This window comes from Durio zibethinus, chromosome 15 (assembly GCF_047325235.1).
Source record: "Durio zibethinus cultivar Kanyao isolate XHJ-2024 chromosome 15, ASM4732523v1, whole genome shotgun sequence".
NCBI lineage: Eukaryota > Viridiplantae > Streptophyta > Magnoliopsida > Malvales > Malvaceae > Durio > Durio zibethinus.
The window spans coordinates 23,021,816-23,044,638 of record NC_143176.1 but is presented as its reverse complement, the minus strand read 5'-3'; the positions used below and the strand labels follow the sequence as shown (position 1 = coordinate 23,044,638).

The window sequence follows — 22,823 nt, the reverse complement described above, 5'->3', positions numbered from 1 at the left end:
CTTTTTGTCATTGCCCTTTCCTACACTTTTCATCCAAGTTTTAATGGTAAAAGGAAAGAAGAATAAAGAAAATTCGGATTCTTTCATTTCCAGTTCCCACGCTTTTCATCCAATCGCCATTCCTTCACCGATTAATTCAATAATGGCAGTAATTTTTAGTAGTCAACACCTTAAAAAGAGTCATTTCTCTGTCTCAGTCTCCCCATCTGATTCTTTCCTTTGCTTCCAGGGTAAATATTGTTACCTCTTTTCTTCTTCTTGCTTCTTATCATTTTTCTTTGAATTGTCCCACTAAAACAAAATAAATAAATAAATAAAGATTTCATAACAATATTAAATCTGTCTTCCTCCTCTATTCTTCTGGTGGTAATAGTCTTAACGGGTGCGCTGCCTTTGCTTCTCTTCTCTGCGTTCGAATCAATGTTCAAGTTAGGTTTTGGTTTGGTGTTTATGGCTCTGTTCCCCTCTTTGTCGGATATTTCTACCACAATTTTCTTCCTCCCTTCCACCATAAGTGCTTATTAATTTTATATTTTATTGTGGCACTGACCGTAATTTCTATGGGGTTTTGTGGCATTTTCGGCAGTTCACGACTCTATATGCTTCCCACAAAGAGAGCTGCCGATGATGGATTAGTAGTTATAGAAGCTGACCCCGATACCACCACCACCAACAATAAAGCAGCTGCATCATCCCTCAAGAAACAACGTCTCAGTAACTGCATCATCGCCGCCGTCGCCACGGAATCAACGAGTAACAACGGTGATAACAGTACAATAATAGTAAGCAACAGCGACCAGAGTAACTGCAGAGTAGTTGTATCTTCACCATCGATCATGGCTCCTGGCGATGCGAATCACACTGAAATCGATGAAGATCTCCACAGTCGCCAGCTGGCCGTCTATGGCCGTGAGACTATGAGGCGGCTTTTCGCTTCGAATATTCTTATTTCTGGGATGCAGGGTCTTGGAGCTGAGATTGGTATGAATTTTTGAAACTTAATGTTCTTTTTATCCTTTCTTAATTTTTGATAACAAATTTTGATTTGCCTCTTATCTTTATGCAATAATAATTGTATTTCCTTATGTCTCGAGATTTGTAGTTTAATCGAAAGGTTGTTCAGAATCATGAGATGTAAGAGTTACTAAGATTTTAAGGAATTGATAATTAAGGTTTCCAAATTTTAGTTATGTCTTGTTTATGATGGTTTCATTTGACGGGTCGGTTCTCTCTCCGAATTTTGCGTGTGCAAACATTGGTATTTGAGTTTTTAAAATGATCATTGCATGGTTAGTGAAAGCGTAAATGAAAAGGTGATGGAAATCCTTGTGTTTATGTTGAAAATTATGAGCTTAACATTATGTCAGAGGCTAAGAGCTAATCTTTCTATGATCTGGATGGAATGCTATGATCTCAATCTCCTGGTTTAGAATTCTTTTCAGTCATCTTGTGCAATGCATATCTTATGTTTATAGATTGAGGCTGTGCCTTAATTGACAAGGAATTGGGTGTTGATATCTTAGATTTGTTTAGTGCCTTGCAGCATAAGATCTGATATTCTCACTGTTATTTTGATTTGTTCTGCTTGTGCAGCAAAGAATCTCATTCTTGCTGGTGTCAAGTCTGTGACCTTGCATGATGAAGGGGTGGTAGAGTTGTGGGATTTGTCCAGTAACTTTGTGTTCTCCTAGAGTGATGTTGGTAAAAACAGGGCTCTTGCCTCTGTTTAGAAGTTACAAGAGCTTAACAATGCGGTGATCATATCCACCTTAACAACAAAATTAACAAAGGAACAACTTTCTGACTTCCAGGTATTTTCTCATCTTTGGATCTCTCCTGATTTATAATTGCTTACCTTGTTATTTTTGACGTATTAAAGTTTAACTAAATTTGGAATTTCTCCATTACATTTTGTAACAAACCTAGAGAAATCATGTTGAAGATTGATTATCATCATCTAAAAATTCCACTATTTATATATAACTCAGTTAGAAATAAAACTAATTTTAAGCAGGGAAAAGATGGGATATGAAGGAGAGTTCAGGAAAGTGTGTTTATGCTAGAAAAACTGTTTGCAATTTGATCTAAAATCTTGCTCCATATTGCATGTGTATTTTGATTATTTTTACATTCTCTTTGTATTCCATCACTTAACTCATCTTCATCCCTGTTGTGCAGGTTGTTGTATTTACTGATAACAGTTTCAAGAAAGCCTTTGAGTTTAATGATTACTGTCATAATCATTAGCCTTCTATCTTTTTCATCAAGGCTGAAGTTAGAGGTCTTTTTGGTTCTATATTTTGTGATTTTGGAACTGAGTTCACTGTAGTTGATGTTGATGGAGAGGATCCTCACACGGGTATAATTGCTTCCATTAGCAATGAAAACCCGGCACTTGTATCATGTGTTGATGATGAAAGACTTGAGTTTCAAGATGGAGATCTTGTTGTCTTCTCTGAAGTACATGGAATGACAGAACTAAATGATGGAAAACCAAGGAAGATTAAGAGTGTGAGGCCATATTCATTTACTCTTGAGGAGGATACCACCAATTTTGGTACGTATATAAAAGGTGGTATCGTTACACAAGTGACACAACCCAAGGTGTTAAATTTTAAACCATTAAGAGAGGCTCTCAAAGACCCTGGTGATTTTCTGCTGAGTGATTTCTCAAAGATTGACCGTCCACCTCTGTTACACTTAGTATTCCAAGCACTGGATAAGTTTGTCTCAGATTTGGGACGTTTTCCACTTGCTCGTTCAGAAGAAGATGCCTATAAGCTTATTTCTATTGCTGGTAACATTAATGAGAGCTTGGGAGATGGAAGGGTGGAAGACATCAACCCAAAACTTTTGCGGCACTTTGCCTTTGGTTCCAGGGCTGTACTGAATCCCATGGCTGTGATGTTTGGTGGAATTGTCGGACAAGAGGTTGTCAAAGCATGCTCTGGAAAGTTTCATCCTCTCTTTCAGGTTAGTAATCATTTTTCTTTTTGCAAATTACTTTTTGTTGTAATGATTAATTTAAAATTTACTTCCACTCACCCTTACGTACGAATTTTTGAAATTAAAATTATAATCACAATACACTTTTGAGCAATTCTTTTTGGGTAGGAAATCAGAAGTTTAAATTTGTTTGAGTTGGACATAAAAGAGGAAAGGAGTTTTATTAATAAAAATTTATTGAGTCATCTGAAAAGAAAGGTGTTATATTTAACAAGGAGATGGAATACCTCGAATTGTGGCGAAAGTGTTTAACTTGATTGCAGCCACGTACTGATCCCATCCTCCTTGTTCGTTATTACCATTTCAGAGACTTCAAAACAAAGAGTTTATGACTTTTTCTAGAGTTAATTGAAACTTATTTAACTTGATTTTTTGTGCTGTTCTACTAATCCCCTATCATTTGATTCTACAGTTCTTTTATTTTGACTCAGTGGATTCACTTCCTACAGAGCCTCTGGACCCTATTTATTTCAGACCATTAAATAGCCGTTATGATGCACAAATTTCAGTGTTTGGGTCCAAGCTCCAAAAGAAACTGGAGGATGCAAAAGTGTTTATTGTAGGATCTGGTGCTCTAGGTTGTGAGTTCCTTAAAAATATAGCTCTGATGGGGGTTTCATGTGGTGAACAAGGAAAGCTGACCATCACTGATGATGATGTAATTGAGAAGAGCAACCTCAGCAGGCAGTTTCTCTTCCGGGATTGGAATATTGGGCAGGCCAAATCTACAGTTGCCGCTTCTGCTGCTGCATCAATAAATCCTTGTTTAAATATTGAAGCTTTGCAAAACCGAGTGGGTCCTGAAACTGAAAATGTGTTTGATGATACATTCTGGGAGAATTTAACCGTGGTTATTAATGCATTGGATAACATCAATGCCAGGCTTTATGTTGATCAGAGGTGCTTATATTTCCAGAAACCACTTCTTGAATCTGGAACCCTAGGTGCTAAATGCAACACACAGATGTTTATTCCTCACCTAACTGAAAACTATGGTGCTTCAAGAGACCCACCTGAGAAACAAGCTCCCATGTGCACTGTGCATTCATTCCCTCACAATATTGACCATTGTTTGACATGGGCTCGCTCTGAGTTTGAGGGTCGACTTGAGAAAACTCCTGCTGAAGTGAATGCTTATCTGTCCAACCCAGTTGAGTATAAAGCTGCACAAAGAAATGCTGGTGATGCTCAGGCAAGAGATAATTTGGAACGTGTTCTCGAATGCCTTGAGAAAGAAAAGTGTGAGACATTCCAGGATTGCATCACTTGGGCTCACCTAAGGTACTTCTTTTTATGTTTGATCTAATTTTATGTTTATGATTGAAGATAGTGCTTTTCTTCCACTTGTTTCTGACTTTATACTTCTTTTGCACCCAGATTTGAAGACTATTTTGTTACCCGTGTAAAGCAGTTGATTTATACATTTCCTGAAGATGCTGCAACTAGTACTGGGGCTCCCTCTGGTCTGCCCCGAAACGATTCCCTCATCCACTTCAGTTCTCAGCAGCTGATCTGAGTCAGCTGCAATTTGTTATGGCTGCTTCCATCCTGCGAGCTGAAACATTCGGCATTCCTATTCCTGATTGGGTTAAGCATCCAAAGATGTTGGCTGAGACTGTTGAGAAAGTGATAGTCCCAGATTTCCAGCCGAAGAAAGATGCAAAAATTGTAACAGATGAGATGGCTACTACTCTCTGTACTGCATCTATGGATGATGCAGCGGTTATCAATGAACTCATCTTCAAGTTAGAGCTTTGCACGAGAAATTTGCCACCAGGTTTCAAGATGAAACCTATTCAGTTTGAAAAGGTTTGTCATATTTCTTACTTGTTCTGATATGTTGACCATGTGTATCCTTTGGGCATCTTCATCTCTTTATTATTTAAATTTCACTTATTGAAGCCAGTGACGACTTGAACAAACTATTTTTTTTTTTACTAATATTGTCTCTTGATGAATTTGCAGGATGATGATACAAAGTACCACATGGATCTAATAGCCGGGCTTGCAAATATGAGGGCCAGGAACTACTGCATTCCTGAGGTGGACAAGCTCAAAGCCAAGTTTATTGCTGGAAGAATCATCCCTGCAATTGCTACATCCACAGCCATGGCCACAGGTCTCGTCTGCCTGGAGCTTTACAAGGCTCTGGATGGAGGCCACAAAGTGGAGGACTACCGTAACACTTTTGCAAACCTTGCACTGCCTCTGTTCTCTATGGCCGAGCCAGTTCCACCCCAAGTCATCAAACACGGTGACATGAGCTGGACTGTTTGGGACAGGTGGATCCTGAGAGACAACCCAACTTTGAGGGAACTCATCCAGTGGTTGAAGGATAAGGGGTTGAATGCCTACAGCATATCTTATGGAAGTTGCTTGCTGTATAATAGCATGTTTTCTCGGCACAGAGAGCGAATGGACAAAAAAGTCGTAGATCTAGTCCGGGAAGTGGCAAAGGCTGAATTGCCCCCGAATAGAAGGCACCTGGATGTTGTTGTGGCTTGTGAGGATGATGAGGACAATGATATTGACATTCCTCAGGTTTCTATCTACTTCAGCTAGGTTGTGTTTTCTCACCCCCCTGCCGACTTGGGTCGTGATTTAGGATAAAACTTTTTACAGTGGTGTTATGTCAATGAGCACAGAAAATGGATAACTTTCGCAGCAAATTCAACATAACTTGGGTTTCCAATATGTTAATCTCCCCTAATTGCTTGGGTTTAGCTTTGTCTTGACTGACCATCTGTCATTTGTGTATAAATCTTTCTCATTTATCTAATTCAAACCCATATATGGCTTGTATATGTTTGGCTTAGACGGTAATTTCATTTGTAATGGTAAAAATTCGATTGATTGAACTCTTAACTCCAACTCCAACTCGACCGGTCTTCGATCAAGGTTGTCGTTTTTGCGTCAGCTTTATTGTTTGGATAGTTTAAAGGTTTGCAATGACGTTAATGACCTTAATAGCATTCTTTTCTTCAAATGAGGACACAACTTGGAGATTAGAGTTTTTCGTCAGCTTTGTTGTTTGGATACTTTAAAGGTTTGCAATGACTTTATTGACCTTAATAGTCATTTTATTATTCAAGAGATCACAATCTGAAAATAATAAAGGCCAATACAAGTTTAAAATTGAATTACAAATTTTATGAATATTATTATTTAAAAGTGATTGTATGAATTTTTGATGATCTGTTTTATTTTCATGTGTTATTATTCTTTTTTCTTAGAAGGTAAAATATTTCAAGGTTTTTTTTTTACAACGACATGTTGGTGTTAAATAAAGTGTATTTTTTTTTTCTTTTAAAAGGGTGCACTTTGAAAATAGGAGAAAATTTTTTTTTATCATATATTTCAACAGAGATTTTATCTTTCTTTGTGTTTCTATTTTCAAAACTATAAACTATAAATGAATTACTACTAGTAAGATGTAAGCACTTAAACTCTTAGAAGAAGGGGACACATGAATTAGCAATAGAACCAAACAGTTATATAATTTGGTAATGATGTCTCAAAATGATAATAGATCGATACTTTCATCACTTTCATAGTTGTATATTACCAGCCTGTCAATTAGAAAAAAAAATGAATAAGAAAAAGAGATCAAATTTTGGAAAAATGGAGGTGCCATAGAGTTGGATAAATTTCAGCTCAATTAAATTATAGTCAACGCTTCACGCTTCATTCCCTAAATAGAACTCTTCACCCTTGTTCACAACTCTCCTGTTTCAGCGTTAGCGGTACAGTTTGTCACTGACTCTCAAAATTTCCCACCTTTACTTCTCCACCGGTGCTATATAAATATATATATTAATCAGAGTCAAAAGTAATTACTGAATATGAAGGTCTCAAACCAAATATATATATATATATATATATATCCACGATTCAAATCACATTTCAGCTAGTGCTTATCATTTGAATTTACCAATGATTTTTTTTTTTTAATTTAACAAGTATTCTAATGATAATTTGAATGTTAGTATGCAGTCGAGAACCCGGTTAAAGAAACCAGTTGAGATCATGGATTCTTTAGCGTGAAACACTGGAACTGGAAACTAATAGCCGAGCATGGAAAAGACAACACCTTGAGTGGGTGTCCTAGACCTAGATGAGTCGATAAACAAGGGGAATAGAAAGTATTTTTGGAATGAAAAACAAGAGATCTCTTTACTCCTATTCATTTTTATGTTCCATCAATCGTCGTCTCATCTTTCTTCTGCAACCATGTGAAACTTTTCAGAGCCCACTCACTTTGGTGGGTTATTCTTTTCATCTTTAACCTTTTAACTCTTGGAAACAATTGATTCAGTCCTTCCAAACACGCTTGTCTCTCTGTTACAGGAATTGTGGCCGCCCTATGGTCCCGAAGTCCACATGTTGCGATCCATCTCTTTTAATGCATGTTTTCCCCCATATCTTTACATCTCAATTGGCGAAGAGGTGTTAGGCTGATTTAAAAGAGTTTAAATTTTAGTAGCATTTGATGAAGATGGAGCAGAGAAATGTCCATGTTTCATTATAGTTAGAAATCTGCTTGAAAATGGGCAAAATTTAATGAGTGAAATTTAGTCAACAGAAGTTGGTAAGTAACAACAAACTTGAAAAGGCATCAAAAAAATCATCTTCGTTCTGTACAAAAAAAAAAAAAAAAAAAAAACGACATAAGTGCTGAGATACAGATTCAAAAAACTCAATTCCTACCACGCCCTCATTAACCTTTTCCCCTCCATTTCTACTTTTACTTTTCTGCATCTTTTAGGATGTGAAAAAGCTTTAAAGGGCAATGGCAAATGGTGATACAGAATTTACAGCAGAGAAATTGGGAGTGGAAACAGATGGAACAGGGAAATATCAGTAATGAAGGATCAATGGTGAAGGTTATTTGAAAGGAACCCAATCCAATCCCATCTAGTGGTGGATAATGACTAATGAGTTCATGACCTCCCATCTATAACTAGGCTAAGTGTAATGCCATCTCCTAATCACAATTCACAACCTCAAATCCCTCTCTTACCTCTTTTTCTTAAAACCCTTTTTCAAGCTTAAGAAACTAAATCTACCTTCTCAGCTATCCTAAACAAGAAACCAACCCCCCACCTCTCCCCACCCCCAAAGCCAAACCTCAAAAGAGTGAAAAAAGCACATTCTATCCCTAACCCTGCAAAATTCTGAGAAACAAAAGGAAAATTCCCCGTTTTGCAGCTCCTCCTTCAATTACTACTCCTTCCCTTTAAGCAAACAAACCCCAACGTCAAAGAAAGGATGCTGCTCAATCGAGCCACTGTCAACTCAAGCTCTTCCGTAAGATTTCAATAGCTAAAATTTCAAAAATAGAGATAAGGAGAGATGGAGAAAGATAGATAGGAAGAAATTCTAGAATGTAGAAAATGGGTGTAATAGTATTTCCTTTTGTGACCACCTCAATTTGTAATAGTTCTATAATTATTGTTACACCAGCTGTCAATTTTTCAACAAAATAACTAATATGCTAACTCAGATATACTGATTGTAAAAGAAATACAAACAACTACTAAATGACTTAGATAACTAACATGACCTTTTTCGATTCAACTTGTAACAACTACCTCCCTTTCGAAATAATCCTTATCCTCAAGGATTGAAGTAAGGAAACTTTTTTTGTAGCTCATATAATCTTTCCCAGGTTGCATCTTCTAGATAACTATTACTCCACTGTACTAGAACCTCTGTGATTGCTTTACCTCTTTTTTTAGTCAGTATTCTATCTAGAACTGCCACTGGTTCCTTGGCCACTATTCCATCTGCATCAATCATAGAAAAATTAGATTGTGTTGGAACTTTCCCAATGTGCTTCTTCAACTATGAAACATGGAGGACATGATGAATTTTGGCTTCAGCAGGCAATTCTAGTTTGTAGATGATAGGTCCTATCTTCTCCAACACCTTATAAAGGCCAAAGTACCTATCAGTTAGCTTAAAACAAGACCTATTGATGACAAATTATTGTTTGTATGGCTGGAGCTTAACATAAACTAAATCAACAATCTCAAATTGCCTATCAACAATGTGTCTGTCAGCTTACTGCTTCATTCTATTTCAAGCCCTATCCAAATGAAATTTTAAAATTTTGATTGTGGCACCCTCGCTTGCAAACTTCTATCCACGTCATCCACTTTAGAATCTTCAGGTAGATATGGTCGATGAATGTGAGCAAGTTGATTAAGCAAGTTGACCATAGACTACCTCATATTGTGTAGTTTGAATAGAAGTGTGAAAACTAGTGTTATACCACCATTCTCCTAAAAAGATCCATTTGGACCAATGCTTAGGTTGTTCTCTTATTATGCACTTTAGATATGTCTCCAAACATTTGTTGAACACTTCAGACTGTCCATCTGTTTGAAGGTGATAAGCAGTAGACATTTTTAGTTATGTTCCTAATAATTTGAATAATTTTTTCAAAATAAACTAGTGAAAATCCTATCTTTGTCAAAAACAATGGTATTAGGTACTTCATGCAACTCGTACATATTGTCTAAATAGGCTTGAGCAATTGTAATGGTAGTGAAATGATGAGCCAGAATGATAAAATGGGCATATTTACTTAACCTATCCACCGCCACCATTATAGCATCTTTCCCAAATGACTTAGGCAAACCTTCTATAAAATCCATAGACACATTAGCCTATATCTTATCAAAAATTGATAAAAGTTGTAACAAACTTGGAGAGACATTTCATATTTGCATTTTTGACAAATTGTGCATTCTCTGACATGTTGCTGAATTGTCCTTTTCATTCCTCTCCAAGATATCACATTAGCTATTTTTCTCATAGTTACCTCTATTCCAGAATGCCCTCCATCCACTGAATCATGAAAAAATGGCAATAAGTCTTTCTTTAACTCAGAATCAGCTCTCACCATAAGTTTTCCCTTTCTTCCCACCTAATCTATTTGCTAGGTGTACTTAAAAAACTATCTTAGGTTGTTCTTGAGCTTATGCAACAAATGTAACAACACTAGATTTTTCAACTAAGACTTTTTAATCTTGGCCATTATAAAAAATAAAGGATATAACAAAGCTGTAGGATTTCGAGAAAGAGCATTGGTTGCCATGTCGGTAGAGCCCTTATTGTGAACAAGTTCATAATCAAATCCCATCATCTTGACAACCCAAAGTTATTGAGCAAGCGTATTTTTTTCTGGTCCATCAAAAAATTTAAGACTTTAATGATTTATTTTTATCTGGAAATGCCTTTCAGTTAAATAAACACTCCATTTTTTCATTATAGCTAATATGGCCAACATCTCCTTTTCATAAATAGATAGCACCAGATGTTTAAAAGATAAAGCTTTGCTAAAATAAGCAACTGGCCTACCATTCTGACTCAACACAACACCAATTCTACAACTTAAAGTATTTGACTCAACTATAAAAATTGAGTTGAAATATGACAGTGCTAGAACAGGAGTTGATATTACAGCTTGCTTGAGCTTCTTAAAAGCTATTGTTGTTGTTTATTACCAATTAAAAGCATTTTTCTTTAATAAATCAGTTAATGGTTTCGCAATAGTTCCATATCCTTTAATGAACCTGCAATAATACCTAGTGAGGCCCAAGAATCCTTTAAATTCTTTATCAGACTCAGGAATTAGCCATTATTTAACACATTCAACCTTGGTACTGTCCATAGCAACTATCTCTTTACTAATCACATTCCTCAAATACTCGATTTGAATAGCACCAAAGTCACAATTTGAAAGCTTAACAAATAAATGGTTGTTGACTAAGACATCAAACACTTACTGCAAATATGCTAAATGATTTGTCCAGTTTGATGAATAAACCATGATATCATCAAAGAACACCAATACAAATTTTTTAAAAAAAAGTTGAAATATACTATTCATTAAACTTTGAAATGTAAATGGTGCATTAGTCAATCTAAAGGGCATGACTAGAAACTCATAATACCCTTAGTGAGTTTTGAAAGTTGCTTTATGAACATCTACAAAATCCATTTAAATCTAGTGATAACCAGATCTGAAATCCAGCTTAGAGAACTAGCAAGCAGCGGATAATTCATCTAACAACTCTTCTACTAAAGGAATGAAAAAGTTATCTTTAATTGTGATCTTGTTCAACTGCCTGTAGTCCACATAAAGCCTTCATGAGCCTTATTTCTTTTTCACTAGAACTATTGGAGATGTGAATTAACTATTGCTCTTTTTTATAATTCTAGCCTTTTTCATTTTTGTTACTATCTTTTCAATCTCAATTTTTTGTACAATTGGCTACTTGTAACTCTTAATCTTTACAGGTTGAGATTCATTTATCAAAGGTATCTTATGATCTTGAGGCTTTGATGGAGGTAAATTTGTAGGTGTGTCAAAGACTAGAGAGTATCGTAATAACAATTCCTACAAATCATGTGGTAAATCAGTTTGTTGACTAAATTGGTGTAACTCATCTTGAGACTAAGAAACTCTAATACCATATACCATAATTAGTCCAGTTGTCTTACTAACCACCTTCAACTTAGCAAACTGCTTACTTGGAGCCATATGTACCTGAGCAACCTCTATTCCTTGTAGTTTATACAAGTTGTTTGCTATAACAAATTGTATGGTCAGCAAGGAAAAATCCCATAGAATAAACCCTAGTGTTTAGAGCCATTGCACTCCAAGTATTGCTTCACAGCCCATTAGAGGTAGCATAAAGAAATTAATATGCTAGACTAGGCTTTGAACCTTTCAAGTCAATGCTTTACATACATCCTGAGTTAATAATTTATTACTATTAGTTACAGTGACACTAATTCTAACAATTTTCTGAGTGTTACATCTTAGTTTCTTAATCGAAAATTGATAAATGAAATTATAAGTACTTTAAAGTCAACCAAGAACACTACTGATTAGTTCTTGATTTGACCATATAATCTCATGGTTGTATAACCTTCAATTCTAATTAAAGCATGTAAATAGATGACATGTTGTTCTGTAATTCATGATCTTCCTCTCAAATCTCCTTCAGATTGTCTACACAATCACAAAACTTCTTAGTATTATTATTATTATCTTTTTTTTTCTCAGTAATATCTAGTACAATTAAGCCTTTACACATCTGTGGCCTAGTGTAAACTTAATCCCACACCACATACAAAGTCCTTTCTTCCTCTTATTATCTTTTCCTCCCTGGTTGGTATTTTGATAACATTGGATTTTACTAGAGTTGACTTAGATTTACTAATTGTGGTTTTATAGGTATTTATGGGGTTGGTTGATTTAGTAGATTGGTTGTAATTTAAGAAAAAGATTTTTTTGGGTCGATAACAGTGGGGGTAATATAGATTTAAAGGTATAAGGATTATTATGGGATATATGAGGGGTTGTTACAAGATTCTTGTAAGGTATATAAGGTTTTTTAGGCATATTGTATATTACGGACTCCATCTGTTTGGCCAACTGGTAAGCATGGCTTAAGGATTTAGGATAAAACATTCTAACAAGCTTAGAAATCTCAAGCTTCAAATTTTTCAAAAATATACTGAGAGCATTGTCATCAGAAATAGAGAGTAAATTTAATAAACTTTTAAACTCCTCATAAAATTCATCAACAATATTGTTTTACTTCAACACTACTATTTCTAACATAGGATCAAAGAACTCAATTTTAACAAATCTAGTTTTCATCTCAATAACATAAGTGAGCTAGCTTACCTTTTGAAGACTTCATTGATTCTTCATGAGCCTTTGATGCCATTGTAAGGATCGTCCCTCAAAATGCATCATCACAGTCTTCACTTTCTCATTTTCTTAAGTTCGATTAGCTTCAAAAATTGTTCGATCTTCAATAACCAACCTAGGAAATTGTCTCCAGCAAATTTTAGGCATTCCAACTTTGAGTACTTTGTTGGTACCTTTACAACTTCCTCTGTTTCAGCGGGAAGGGATTTATGAATAATGACCATACTACCTTTCACATTACCCATAATAGATTTTTGTTTCCTAGCCGATGGTGCTGTTGAATCTTCTATCTTAACTTTTTGAAGTGAGCTTTATTTACTATTCATGATCTTTTCAAACATGCCACGCATTTCTTTTGCAAACGAATCAATCTTATTATTAAGTTGGTTGTTAGAGGTGTCAAATTTAGCCTCCACCCTTTCTAGCTCATCTTGCATCTGGTCTTTTTACAATCTAGTTGTCGTACCCTCCATCATCGCTAAGAACCGAGGCTCTGATACCACGAATGATGTTGCTTAATTAAATCACTGTCAGCTCAAGCTCTTTTGTGAAAACTCAAGATTTCAGTAGCTAAAATTTTAGATATAGAGATAAAGAGAGAAGAAATAAAAAAGATAGGAAGAAATTCTAGAATGCAAAAAAATGGGTGTAGTTGTATTTCATTTTGTAATAGTTCTATAATCATTATTACACTAACTATCAATTTTTTAACAAAATAACTAATATGTTAATTCATATATATTAACTATAAAAAAAATATAAATGACTAGTAAATGACTTAGATATCGAACATGGCCTTTTGATTCAACTTGTAATTGAAAGACAAAAAAAAAAAAAAAGAAATAAAATCCTTTCTTTCTCTCATGGTATTTTCAAGTGTTCAAAATTGAATTTTGAAAAGGAAAAAAAGTCTGATCTTGCAACCGTTATCAAATGTGGCGGTCGTAGGGTAACAAAAAAACACTGGTGCAGATTCATGGCATGTCATCTCTTTTCTCATGCTTTTCCTTCAAAGATATCCAACACCTTTGCACAGAAGATTCTTTCTTATCCGTCGTCAAAAGAACCGCTAATGTCTTCCACTGTGTTCGAATCGTCAACTCCCTCTTCCGCTCTTGGGCCTTCACCTGTATCGAAACGTGGACAGAATCCAATGGAAAAATCTTAGATTCGGTTACGAATCGATCCATTTCAATCTCGGGCACCAACAAATGAATTGTGGTTTACTTCACTAGCCTTCACATGGTTCAATCGACATTCGTGAATTGCAAGACCGTTCCATCAATCCTCCAAGGATTCCTAGTCTCGATCGACGAACGAGATCTGTCGATGGACTCTGGGTTTTTAAACGAATTGTAAGGGATCCTAGATCAGAGAAAGTTGGCCTTGCCACTGATTTTCATTGGCAGGAGATATATGGGAGGAGTAAAGGAAATCAAACAGCTACACGATACATGGGAGCTCAAGAAGTTCACGAAAATATTGCCCGCAGCTGAACCCGACATCTATGACATTTGCAGTGGTTACAGGTTCGTTGTCACGGACCGAAACTTAAGCTTCGAACCCACGCGGCTCTAAAACCCGAGCATCCACTCATCCGACGTCCTAGATTATCCTACCTGTCACGGTTCACACTCTTGTGAGGTATTATCCGTTCTGACCCTCTGGGCTTACGGTTTTGTCCTATAAAAGGCGCCTTACAAGGCAGAGAGGGTGTGAACCCTTTTTATACCCCAATGACCATATTTTTATGTCCGATGTGGGATTCAAGACTCCTTCTTAGGTTCGTGACATTCTCCTCCACTCAATTTCGTGACGTCCTCATCACGAAGGCTGGCTATCTTGCCTAGCCACCCTGCCTACCTCCTTTGAGGCACTTGGCGTGGATCGAACGATTTAGAGTTGGCTCTGATACCATTTGTCACGAGTCGAGACTTAAGCTCCAAACCCGTACGGCTCCAAAACCCGAACATCCACTCATCCAACGTCTCAGATCAGTCTATCTATCACGGTTCATACCTTTGTGAGGTATTATCCGTTTTAATCCTTTGACCTCATGATTTTATCTTACAAAAGAGATGATATAAACTCTTTTTATACCCTAATAACTCTTTTTATATCTGATGTGAGATTCAGAACTATTTCTTAAGTCCATGACATTTGTCGCGTGCAACGAATGTAACGGTAGCAGTAAATTATACACCGAAAAATCTGGGTTCAGGACTTGTACGGCATGTAACGAAAATGGCCTCATCAGATGCCCTTCTTGCTCGTGCACCCTTCTAAAAACAGTTTTTTTTTTTTTTTTTTTTGCTATAAAAGGAAAATTTTTGGGTTTGTTAATTGTAGATTATGGATTTTGTTTTTTAACCTTTTTTTGGGGAGTGGAGTTTAAAGAATGTGGAGGCCCAAGCATTGTCTTTGTCGCTTTAAGATTGTAAGAGCTGATTTTTTTTTTTTTAATTTTTGTTAATTATTTTTTTTAGCTTTAGAAAGTAAAGAACATTGAAAAGGAGAATTGTAGGATTTAGCAGGCTTAAGCTTGTGTAACCGTAATTGTTTTTACTGTTAATGGGTAGATGTTTTTTCTTTCTACTGATGATGAACACATAATTTGTTGAGGTTTTCTGTCGTAGTTGCTGTTGATATAATTGATGGAGATAGTTTCTTTACTAAATTTGTAAGTTGCTCCTGTGGATATTTGTAGTCATTTGGCAGATTCTTGTCATTACATTGCCTTAACAAGGAATAATATTTTCAATGTTGTTGACTTTGGTAAGAAGAAAGAATTTTGGAAGTTAGAAACAAGGCAATAGATTTAATCAACAGTCATTTAGATGTAGACAATGAATTAATTGCTTTTTAAGGCCTCTTAATTCAGTTCCAAGAGCTTTGATAATACCAGTTAAACTTTGACTAACAAGTTGAAGATGCCTTTTTTGCTTATGGAAGTGAAATAAAATGGTGGATTTGATGCAGGTTAATGGAAAGATAAAAAAGGTTCTGTGAATTTTAATCCTGAGGTTGTTCAATAAAAGGGTAATACTTTCAAGAGCTGCATATGAAATCACTTATCATCTTATTCTACTGGACTTTCAACGTTCATCCCACCCTGCTCTTTGGTTTGTCTTTTCTCTTTGGGGTCCAACTTGTTAAATAGCTCTCATGGATGCAGCTTGACAGAGTTAATTGTTAAAACTTGGTCTTTGAGCATTAGTTTTGAATCCATCTCCATCTCTTTTATTGATCGAGTTTGATACTTATCTCAAAAGAAAAGAGATCACATTTCCTGGCTTCTAAACTACGAAAGAATCATTAGTCTGAGCAGGTGTCAGTCCTTCAGAAACAGTGATACGTGAGCCGTTGATACTCAGACAAACAAAGCTGCATTGAACCCCCCCCCCCCCCCAAAAATTATATTTATAATTGTTAAAGTATATTATTTTACATTAAATTTATTTATTTATGATGCATTGATTTTAAGTAAAATTTTTAGCATAATATTAAAGTTAAAATTTAAGTTAATATATGATTTTTTATAATATCTACTGTCAATTGATTTTAATTATAAGATATTAAATATTTATTATATTTGGGATAATTCAGATAACAATCAACGGTGCATTAAAGTATCAGCAAAGAACAGAAACGACAGTAACTAGCAGCCACAATTGCAGCCAAATGAGGGTAAAAGATACGTCTGTAACTCATCCACAACGTTGCCTGACCACGTAACAGCTCATGTAAACGAAAAGTTTCAGAAAACTTGGGAACATGAGGAATACAAGACATAAGACAATTTTTTAATCTTCACCGTGAAAGGCTGATCGCAGCAAATTCTCGCTAGAGATATAATTATATACTATACGTTTGTCATGACAAAAAGGGATCGTAGGTAATGATCCTGTTACCTAAAGATCATCAGGTTTCTCAGATAAAGCTAGAAATGTTTCTTAATGTTTAATCATTTTTCATAATAGATATAAATTATCGAACATAGATGGCAAGATATAATTATATACTATATGTTTCTTAATAGAACGAGAATCAAAGCTAGAATTACATTGCATATTCATGGAGACTCTGTTATGCCCTTTACCTAATTAAATTGTTTCTCTGTTCAATGGTATATATATAATATTGGTTGCAGTGAAAAATGAATATTTTCTATTAAAAATTTCTATTAAATAATCATCAAGAAATTTCTATTAAAAATGAATATTTTGACAGGGCAGTGATAATTATTTGGAAGAACTTTGATTTTGGATTTGTGTGAAAGAATCAAAGAAATCACCATCCTTCATTATTTTAATCTAAATTTGAGGTAGGTTTGCTTGAGTTGAAGCACGTCAATATTAAGATCATAATTGATAATTCTTTGATAGTGATTTTGATGTAAAACGATATAATCTAATCCCACTATTCAATTATTAAAGGAAACTTAAAAAGTATGATATAATGTAGCGTGCGTCTTAGGACTTTCATAAAATTCAATTTTGTTTTTTTGACTTGAGATGAAGAACATTTGACAAAGACTCTTGAATGATTACGATCAATATCAAATATTCAGAATAAAGGGGATCGATACACTCCTCAGAAGCTGCCAAAGAAGTAAGAGGAATTTAATGGGAACTTCAATGGAATAGAAAAAAGAGTCTATCTATGACAACAATGTGCAGAATTTTTATGATTTTCTACTGTTTCTTCATCCTTTCATGGTGCTTGATCATGGCTTTATATAGCAAAGCTTCTTTGTCCAAGAAAAAGAACACCAATCTCATTTTACGTTGACATCCAAGAAGATAATGCAAATGGAGTTCCACCCTTCTTGGCCAACTCACAATTCAATAGATTCACCTTTTGAAGAAGTAGAATTTTACTTTGCAGAAATGGATGCCCGAGTGAGAAGTTTCGAGTTTTCGACTTCATCAGTATCCATTGAAGATTTCTCTGACATTTCTTCTTCCACGCTGTTATCATCAATTCTATATGGCAGTGATACATATAGTTTCCCCTTTTTAGGCAATCGTTTGCCAGGCATCTTAACAAGGGAACAGTATTTACCAAGAGTGGGTAACGGTCATACACCTTTAAATGCGAGTTTATGCTTGATGGTGTTGAAAACCTCTCTGAATGGATGGCTAGTGACAGCAGCATCTCTTCAAAACAAATTTTTACTGAAGGTGTCAGCAGCCAGAATCTCACATCAATATCAGGTGAAGTTTCTGTTGATGCCCCATCAATTCAAGCATCCTTGGGTTTGCCTGCTGAAGACATGGATGACCAACTAGCTGCTCATCTTCTTCATCTACTGAATGCTTGTGGGGATGCCATGGGGAGCGAAAAAATGGTGCTAGCAGAAGAAATTATTAGATGACTAAAAGAGAAGGCCTCTCCAACTGGCAAAAGCCTTGAACGCCTTGCATTTTATTTGACCCTAGCATTGGACAAGCAACCTAACTACATAATGCAGGAATCAAGCAAAAACTATGAGGCAGCCTTCAAGACCTTCTATCAGATCTTCCCCTATGGTAGGTTTGCTTATCTCACTGCCAATTCAGCCATACTTGAAGCCATCCCTGCTGATGCTACAGTAGTTCATATTGTGGATTTTGAAATTAAAAAAGGCATACAATGGCCTCCTTTGATAGAGGCACTTGGAAGGCAAGGGTTAAGAATGCTGCGGTTTACCTCAATAAAATGGGCAGAAGAGGATGGCAGTTTCAATCCTATAACTTTTGAAGAGACAAGGAAACAGCGATGCGGACATGCAATGAATTTTGGTCTGAGATTGGAGATGGAGGAGATGGACATGGAAGGCCTAGTGAACATGATTAAAATGGCTAGGGAAAGGCGGGGAAGAAGTGAGTGGTTAGCCTTCAATTGCATGATAGGGCTCCCTCACATGGGAAAAGGGAGAAGTGTGAAGCATGTCGGGGATTTTCTTACAGCAGCAAAGGCATTGATTGGGAGCTCCAATGAAATTTGTAGTGATAGAAGTCAGACAGGTGTCGTTACTTTGAGCAATGGAATTGGTTTTGAAAAACGAATGGACTATAGAAATTTCGATTCTTTCTTTGAAGTGCAGATGATCTACTTCCAAACCTTGCTTGAGTCAATGGAGCAATTCCAGCTTCTGGAGGCAAGAATAGCTAGGGAATGCTTGTTTGTCGTACCCGCATCTTTCTTCTCTTGCTAGTGCTCAGGAGTGGGAGGAAACTACCAGGGAGTATGGTTCTCTCACAGAACTAGGCTTGGAGCCTCGGAGAATGAGCTGGGAAAACTATGTGGAGGCCAGGGAGCTGGTGAGAGAAGGGGAGAGTTCATATTGGGTGAGAACCGAAGGAGAGGATAATAATCAAATGGTCTTGGGGCTGGAGATGGTGTAAGAAATCATTGAGAAGCTAGCAAACAGTTGCATACTGTAGACAGGCTCAGAAGATACATCAAATTTGTGCTGTACTAATTTTTTTTTTTAGAGACAAAGAACTAGAGACTTAGCGCATAAACAATCAAATTACTATTGTTTTATAAACAATAAACACTGTAGAAAAGTGTCCAAAAAAAAAAAAATTGTAAAGTAGAGAAAATAAAAGTTAATTGATATATCTAGAAGTTGTTATGTGCCTTCTTCCTGATAGGCTGATATTAAATTCTCTAGGCTGGGGAATAAAATACTGTGATCGGTTCAAATTTGGATAACTTTTTTGTTGATATTAAGGTTTCTCCTATGCCTGCACTCTCATTTTTTCTGTTTCTGTTTCCAGTGGTCTCTTTTCTCTTGAATTCGATCTACATTCGTCTGCTACAATGTGAAAAAATTCACAAAATTTCTTTTTCTGTTTTGGGATAAAAAAGTTTATTCTTCAGCAGGCTTCATTCTAACTGCAAAAAATTTTATTTTATCTAAATCCTTTGGCACGTAGATATGCTTTCCTCTCTCGACACCACCTGTCCACAGCTTTTTTACATATCAATTTAGGTGTGAAGTGGACTTTTTTTTTTAGAGAATTTGGGTTTAATTCTTCAATCAACGAAAAGACAACATTTCAAGTTGGTTTGCAGGAGGCAGAATGATTTTGAGTTGAAGGGACAATTATATCATGTATGTACTAATCGCAATCTACTGCTAAATCATATTATATTGCCCCATATGGATATACTAAATGTTATGTTGACCTTTTATCTTGAATCTTCTGCTTCCAGGGTTGTTTCCGGGCTGAAACTTGGATGCCAAGTCAACTAGACAAAGCAATTACCAGGGAAAAAAAGCTATGAATTTCATGAAGCTCTGCTTTCGTGTATCAGAAGTATTTTTTTTTCCCTCTCGTAACAGTTACACTGCTTATACTCCCAAATAACTTGAAATAGCAGTAACCTATGCCTGGAAAGATAATGCTGTGAATTCATTTGGCCATTGAGATAGTGATTTTAGAGAATATTTCAAAATCTTGGAGTAGGTAGTTTCGAAAAAAACTCAATACTCAAAACATGTCAACTTTGACTATAACCCTTTTTGAAAGAGATATTGATGTAGAAGTTGATTAAGATCGTACTATTGAATTAATGAAAGAGCTTTGGAGAATAAATTATGCTGATGTTTGTAATTATAGACATGGAGGAAACCTTGACAGGGACTTCAATTCTAATCTTATTAGCCATATGGCTAATAGGAGAAACGAAAAATTACATAACATCAACATTTCTGGAACAGCCTTCAGAAACTAAACATAAAATGGGAACTACCATGGAATAGAAGTCTAAAGAAATTGCTCACCTGTCACTCAGATGCATGGATCTATACTGTTATTTTTGTCTTCCAGTATTTATCTTGTTCTTCTTGTCGTTTCTTTTCTACAAGGAACCCTGACTGCATGAAATTGCTTCAAGTAAAACTCTTCTCTCCTATGGCATATTGATTTTTGTTTGTTGAAGTCAAACTCTTCATCTCTCCGTCTCACCTTTTTATTTTGTAATATAAAAGTATAATAAGAATCGTTTGTTCGCAAAATTTTCAACAAAGATTTACTATTACTAGTTAGTAGTAGCATAAAAATGAACTTAAATATGACAAAACTATGTAAGTAAAAGGTATTTTTAGATTGTAGTATTGCTTCTTCCATTAAATCTGCGAGGTTACAATTACAACAGATTTTCTGTATTAGATTCGGGCCAGGCCATCGATAGCTGATGATTCTTATCAAATTTAAATTACTTACCAAGAGTACTAGACTGTGAGACTTTAGACAACCAATAGCAGTAAGCAGAGCAGCTCCTCAGAAGCTAACCAAGCAATGATATGTCATCACATCAACGTATCATTTTCATATGAAACACAAAAATGTCGTAGCTAGAAAAGGTCTTACGGCATTGTCTCTTGCCCGTGCCCCTAGAGGGAGGTTGTCTTGTCTCTTTTAGAAGGTGACAAAATCGAGCCCACTTCACGTCATCAGTCCGACTTTACTCATAAACCAACACCTAGAAGCATTCAGGTTTAAGTAACCATGGTTCACAAACCAGACCATGCCACAAGGCTTTCACCCCTAGCTAGTGTAGCGGTGGTCCGGCCATGGTTCCAGTCCAGCCCCTGAGCCCCTCCAATTGTAATCATAAGTTAGAAATACAAAGCCATATCAGACACCCTTTTTTTTATTATTATTATACTACTGCTTCAAATCATTGCCATTACCGTCCAAAAAGAAAAGGAACAGATTGTTCTTGGCTTTTGGACGGTGGACTGTCAATTTCTTGGCCATTTAAGAGTCATCCACAGTGGTTGGTGCACCAAATTGCTTGTTTTCATTCTCCAAGGAACATATAGAATCTTGGAGTTATTTTTGTTAACTTTCCCAAAGTTTACGTAAAGGTTATGCCATTGAAAACCAAAATTACATCGGAAAAGGTAGCCGTTTTTTCTTTTCAACTTTCTCCTAATTCCTAACCATAGAATATGCAAAGTAATCGTTTCAAATCTTAGCACAAATTAAAGACATATGCACATTTTTAGCTAAAAACCTAATAAAAGAACTCACTTCCACCATTTGTTATGTTTCATAGTAGAAGTTTCATTTTACTGTCCTTAAATCATGTCATATTCCTGAAGATAAAGCTGCTCTTTCCAAATTCCAAATAAAAAGTAACTAAAGTTTGGGGGTCATTGTGCCTTAAGAAGCTTGCCTACTAACTGTGATTGATGATCTACTCGGTAAGGGATGCATTTATCAGAAATCAAAAAACGCATTTGCAACAGTTACAAAGTACACCGAGCCTTCAAAAATCATATTCGTAGAAGCTTACACATCATTATCTCTCATCTTTTCTTACTATGAAAATTATACCCCTTCCCAACCTCTGGAACTTACCTTCAAAGTCATGTTCTCCACACTCCGATCACAATTCCATCATGTAGCATTAAATTATTATCAAACCTATATAGACTCTACAAATGTGGGTATCGTACTGTTTACTCTTCTTTTTTTTTCTGCTTTTCATCTATTTTGAGAGTTGATTTTTTTATTTTATCTACCAGGCAATATACAAGAGGGGTTAAAAAATTATATACTAATTAATTCTATTATTTGATGGCCCACCACCTTGCAATACTTGAAAACTTTTATTGAATTATTGATCCCAATTTATCTTCTAACGGCTTGTCCTGTGCAGGCCAGAATTGAACAGCTGGTTTGGGCTTGCGATGAAACTGACCATTTCAACAGCTGACAGACACGTTGAAATGCAAGTGAAGTTGGCATTTTACCTTATCCACTCTGGTTGGCCCCTTGTGCCAGTCATGAGATCAGGGTCAATGAAGTTGGTATAGATTTCAGACAGCCGAGCGTGGGTTCTACATTCCTGGATTTTGGGTTAGAGTTTTGTAAACACCAAAACCAGTCAGAAGACGGCAAAGAAAATTGGAGTAAGCTTTAATAATTTTGTATAGGTTATGTTGGGGATTTCTCTTGTAGCTAATTAGTTAAAGACATGTGGCATAAGTTACTTAGACAGTAAAAAACAAATGATGCAGATTGTTAAAACAGATTAATTTGAGGATTGTTAGATTGCCTCAAACCCATTGTATTTTACA

At 35.9% G+C, this 22,823-nt stretch overlaps 1 protein-coding gene and 3 pseudogenes across 2 annotated transcripts; all 4 read left to right on the top strand.

The window, feature by feature from the left end:
• The first annotated feature begins 152 nt into the window (after positions 1 to 152).
• On the top strand, positions 153 to 5,871 carry LOC111301487 (ubiquitin-activating enzyme E1 2-like; annotated as a pseudogene). The gene is made up of 6 exons (XR_016328361.1): positions 153 to 981; positions 1,594 to 1,811; positions 2,179 to 2,973; positions 3,419 to 4,287; positions 4,384 to 4,815; positions 4,972 to 5,871. The product of XR_016328361.1 is annotated as a ubiquitin-activating enzyme E1 2-like (transcript).
• LOC149514789 (ubiquitin-activating enzyme E1 1-like) lies at positions 4,540 to 5,871 on the top strand. Its single transcript, XM_089744947.1, has 2 exons — positions 4,540 to 4,815; positions 4,972 to 5,871. The coding sequence occupies exons 1-2, from the start codon at positions 4,540 to 4,542 to the stop codon at positions 5,566 to 5,568; spliced, it is 873 nt and encodes a 290-aa protein (XP_089601073.1). The 3' UTR covers positions 5,569 to 5,871.
• Positions 5,872 to 13,605: 7,734 nt separating this feature from the next.
• LOC149514788 (uncharacterized) lies at positions 13,606 to 15,986 on the top strand (annotated as a pseudogene).
• Positions 15,987 to 17,843: 1,857 nt separating this feature from the next.
• LOC111301875 (protein NODULATION SIGNALING PATHWAY 2-like) lies at positions 17,844 to 19,470 on the top strand (annotated as a pseudogene).
• The last annotated feature ends 3,353 nt before the right edge of the window (positions 19,471 to 22,823 follow it).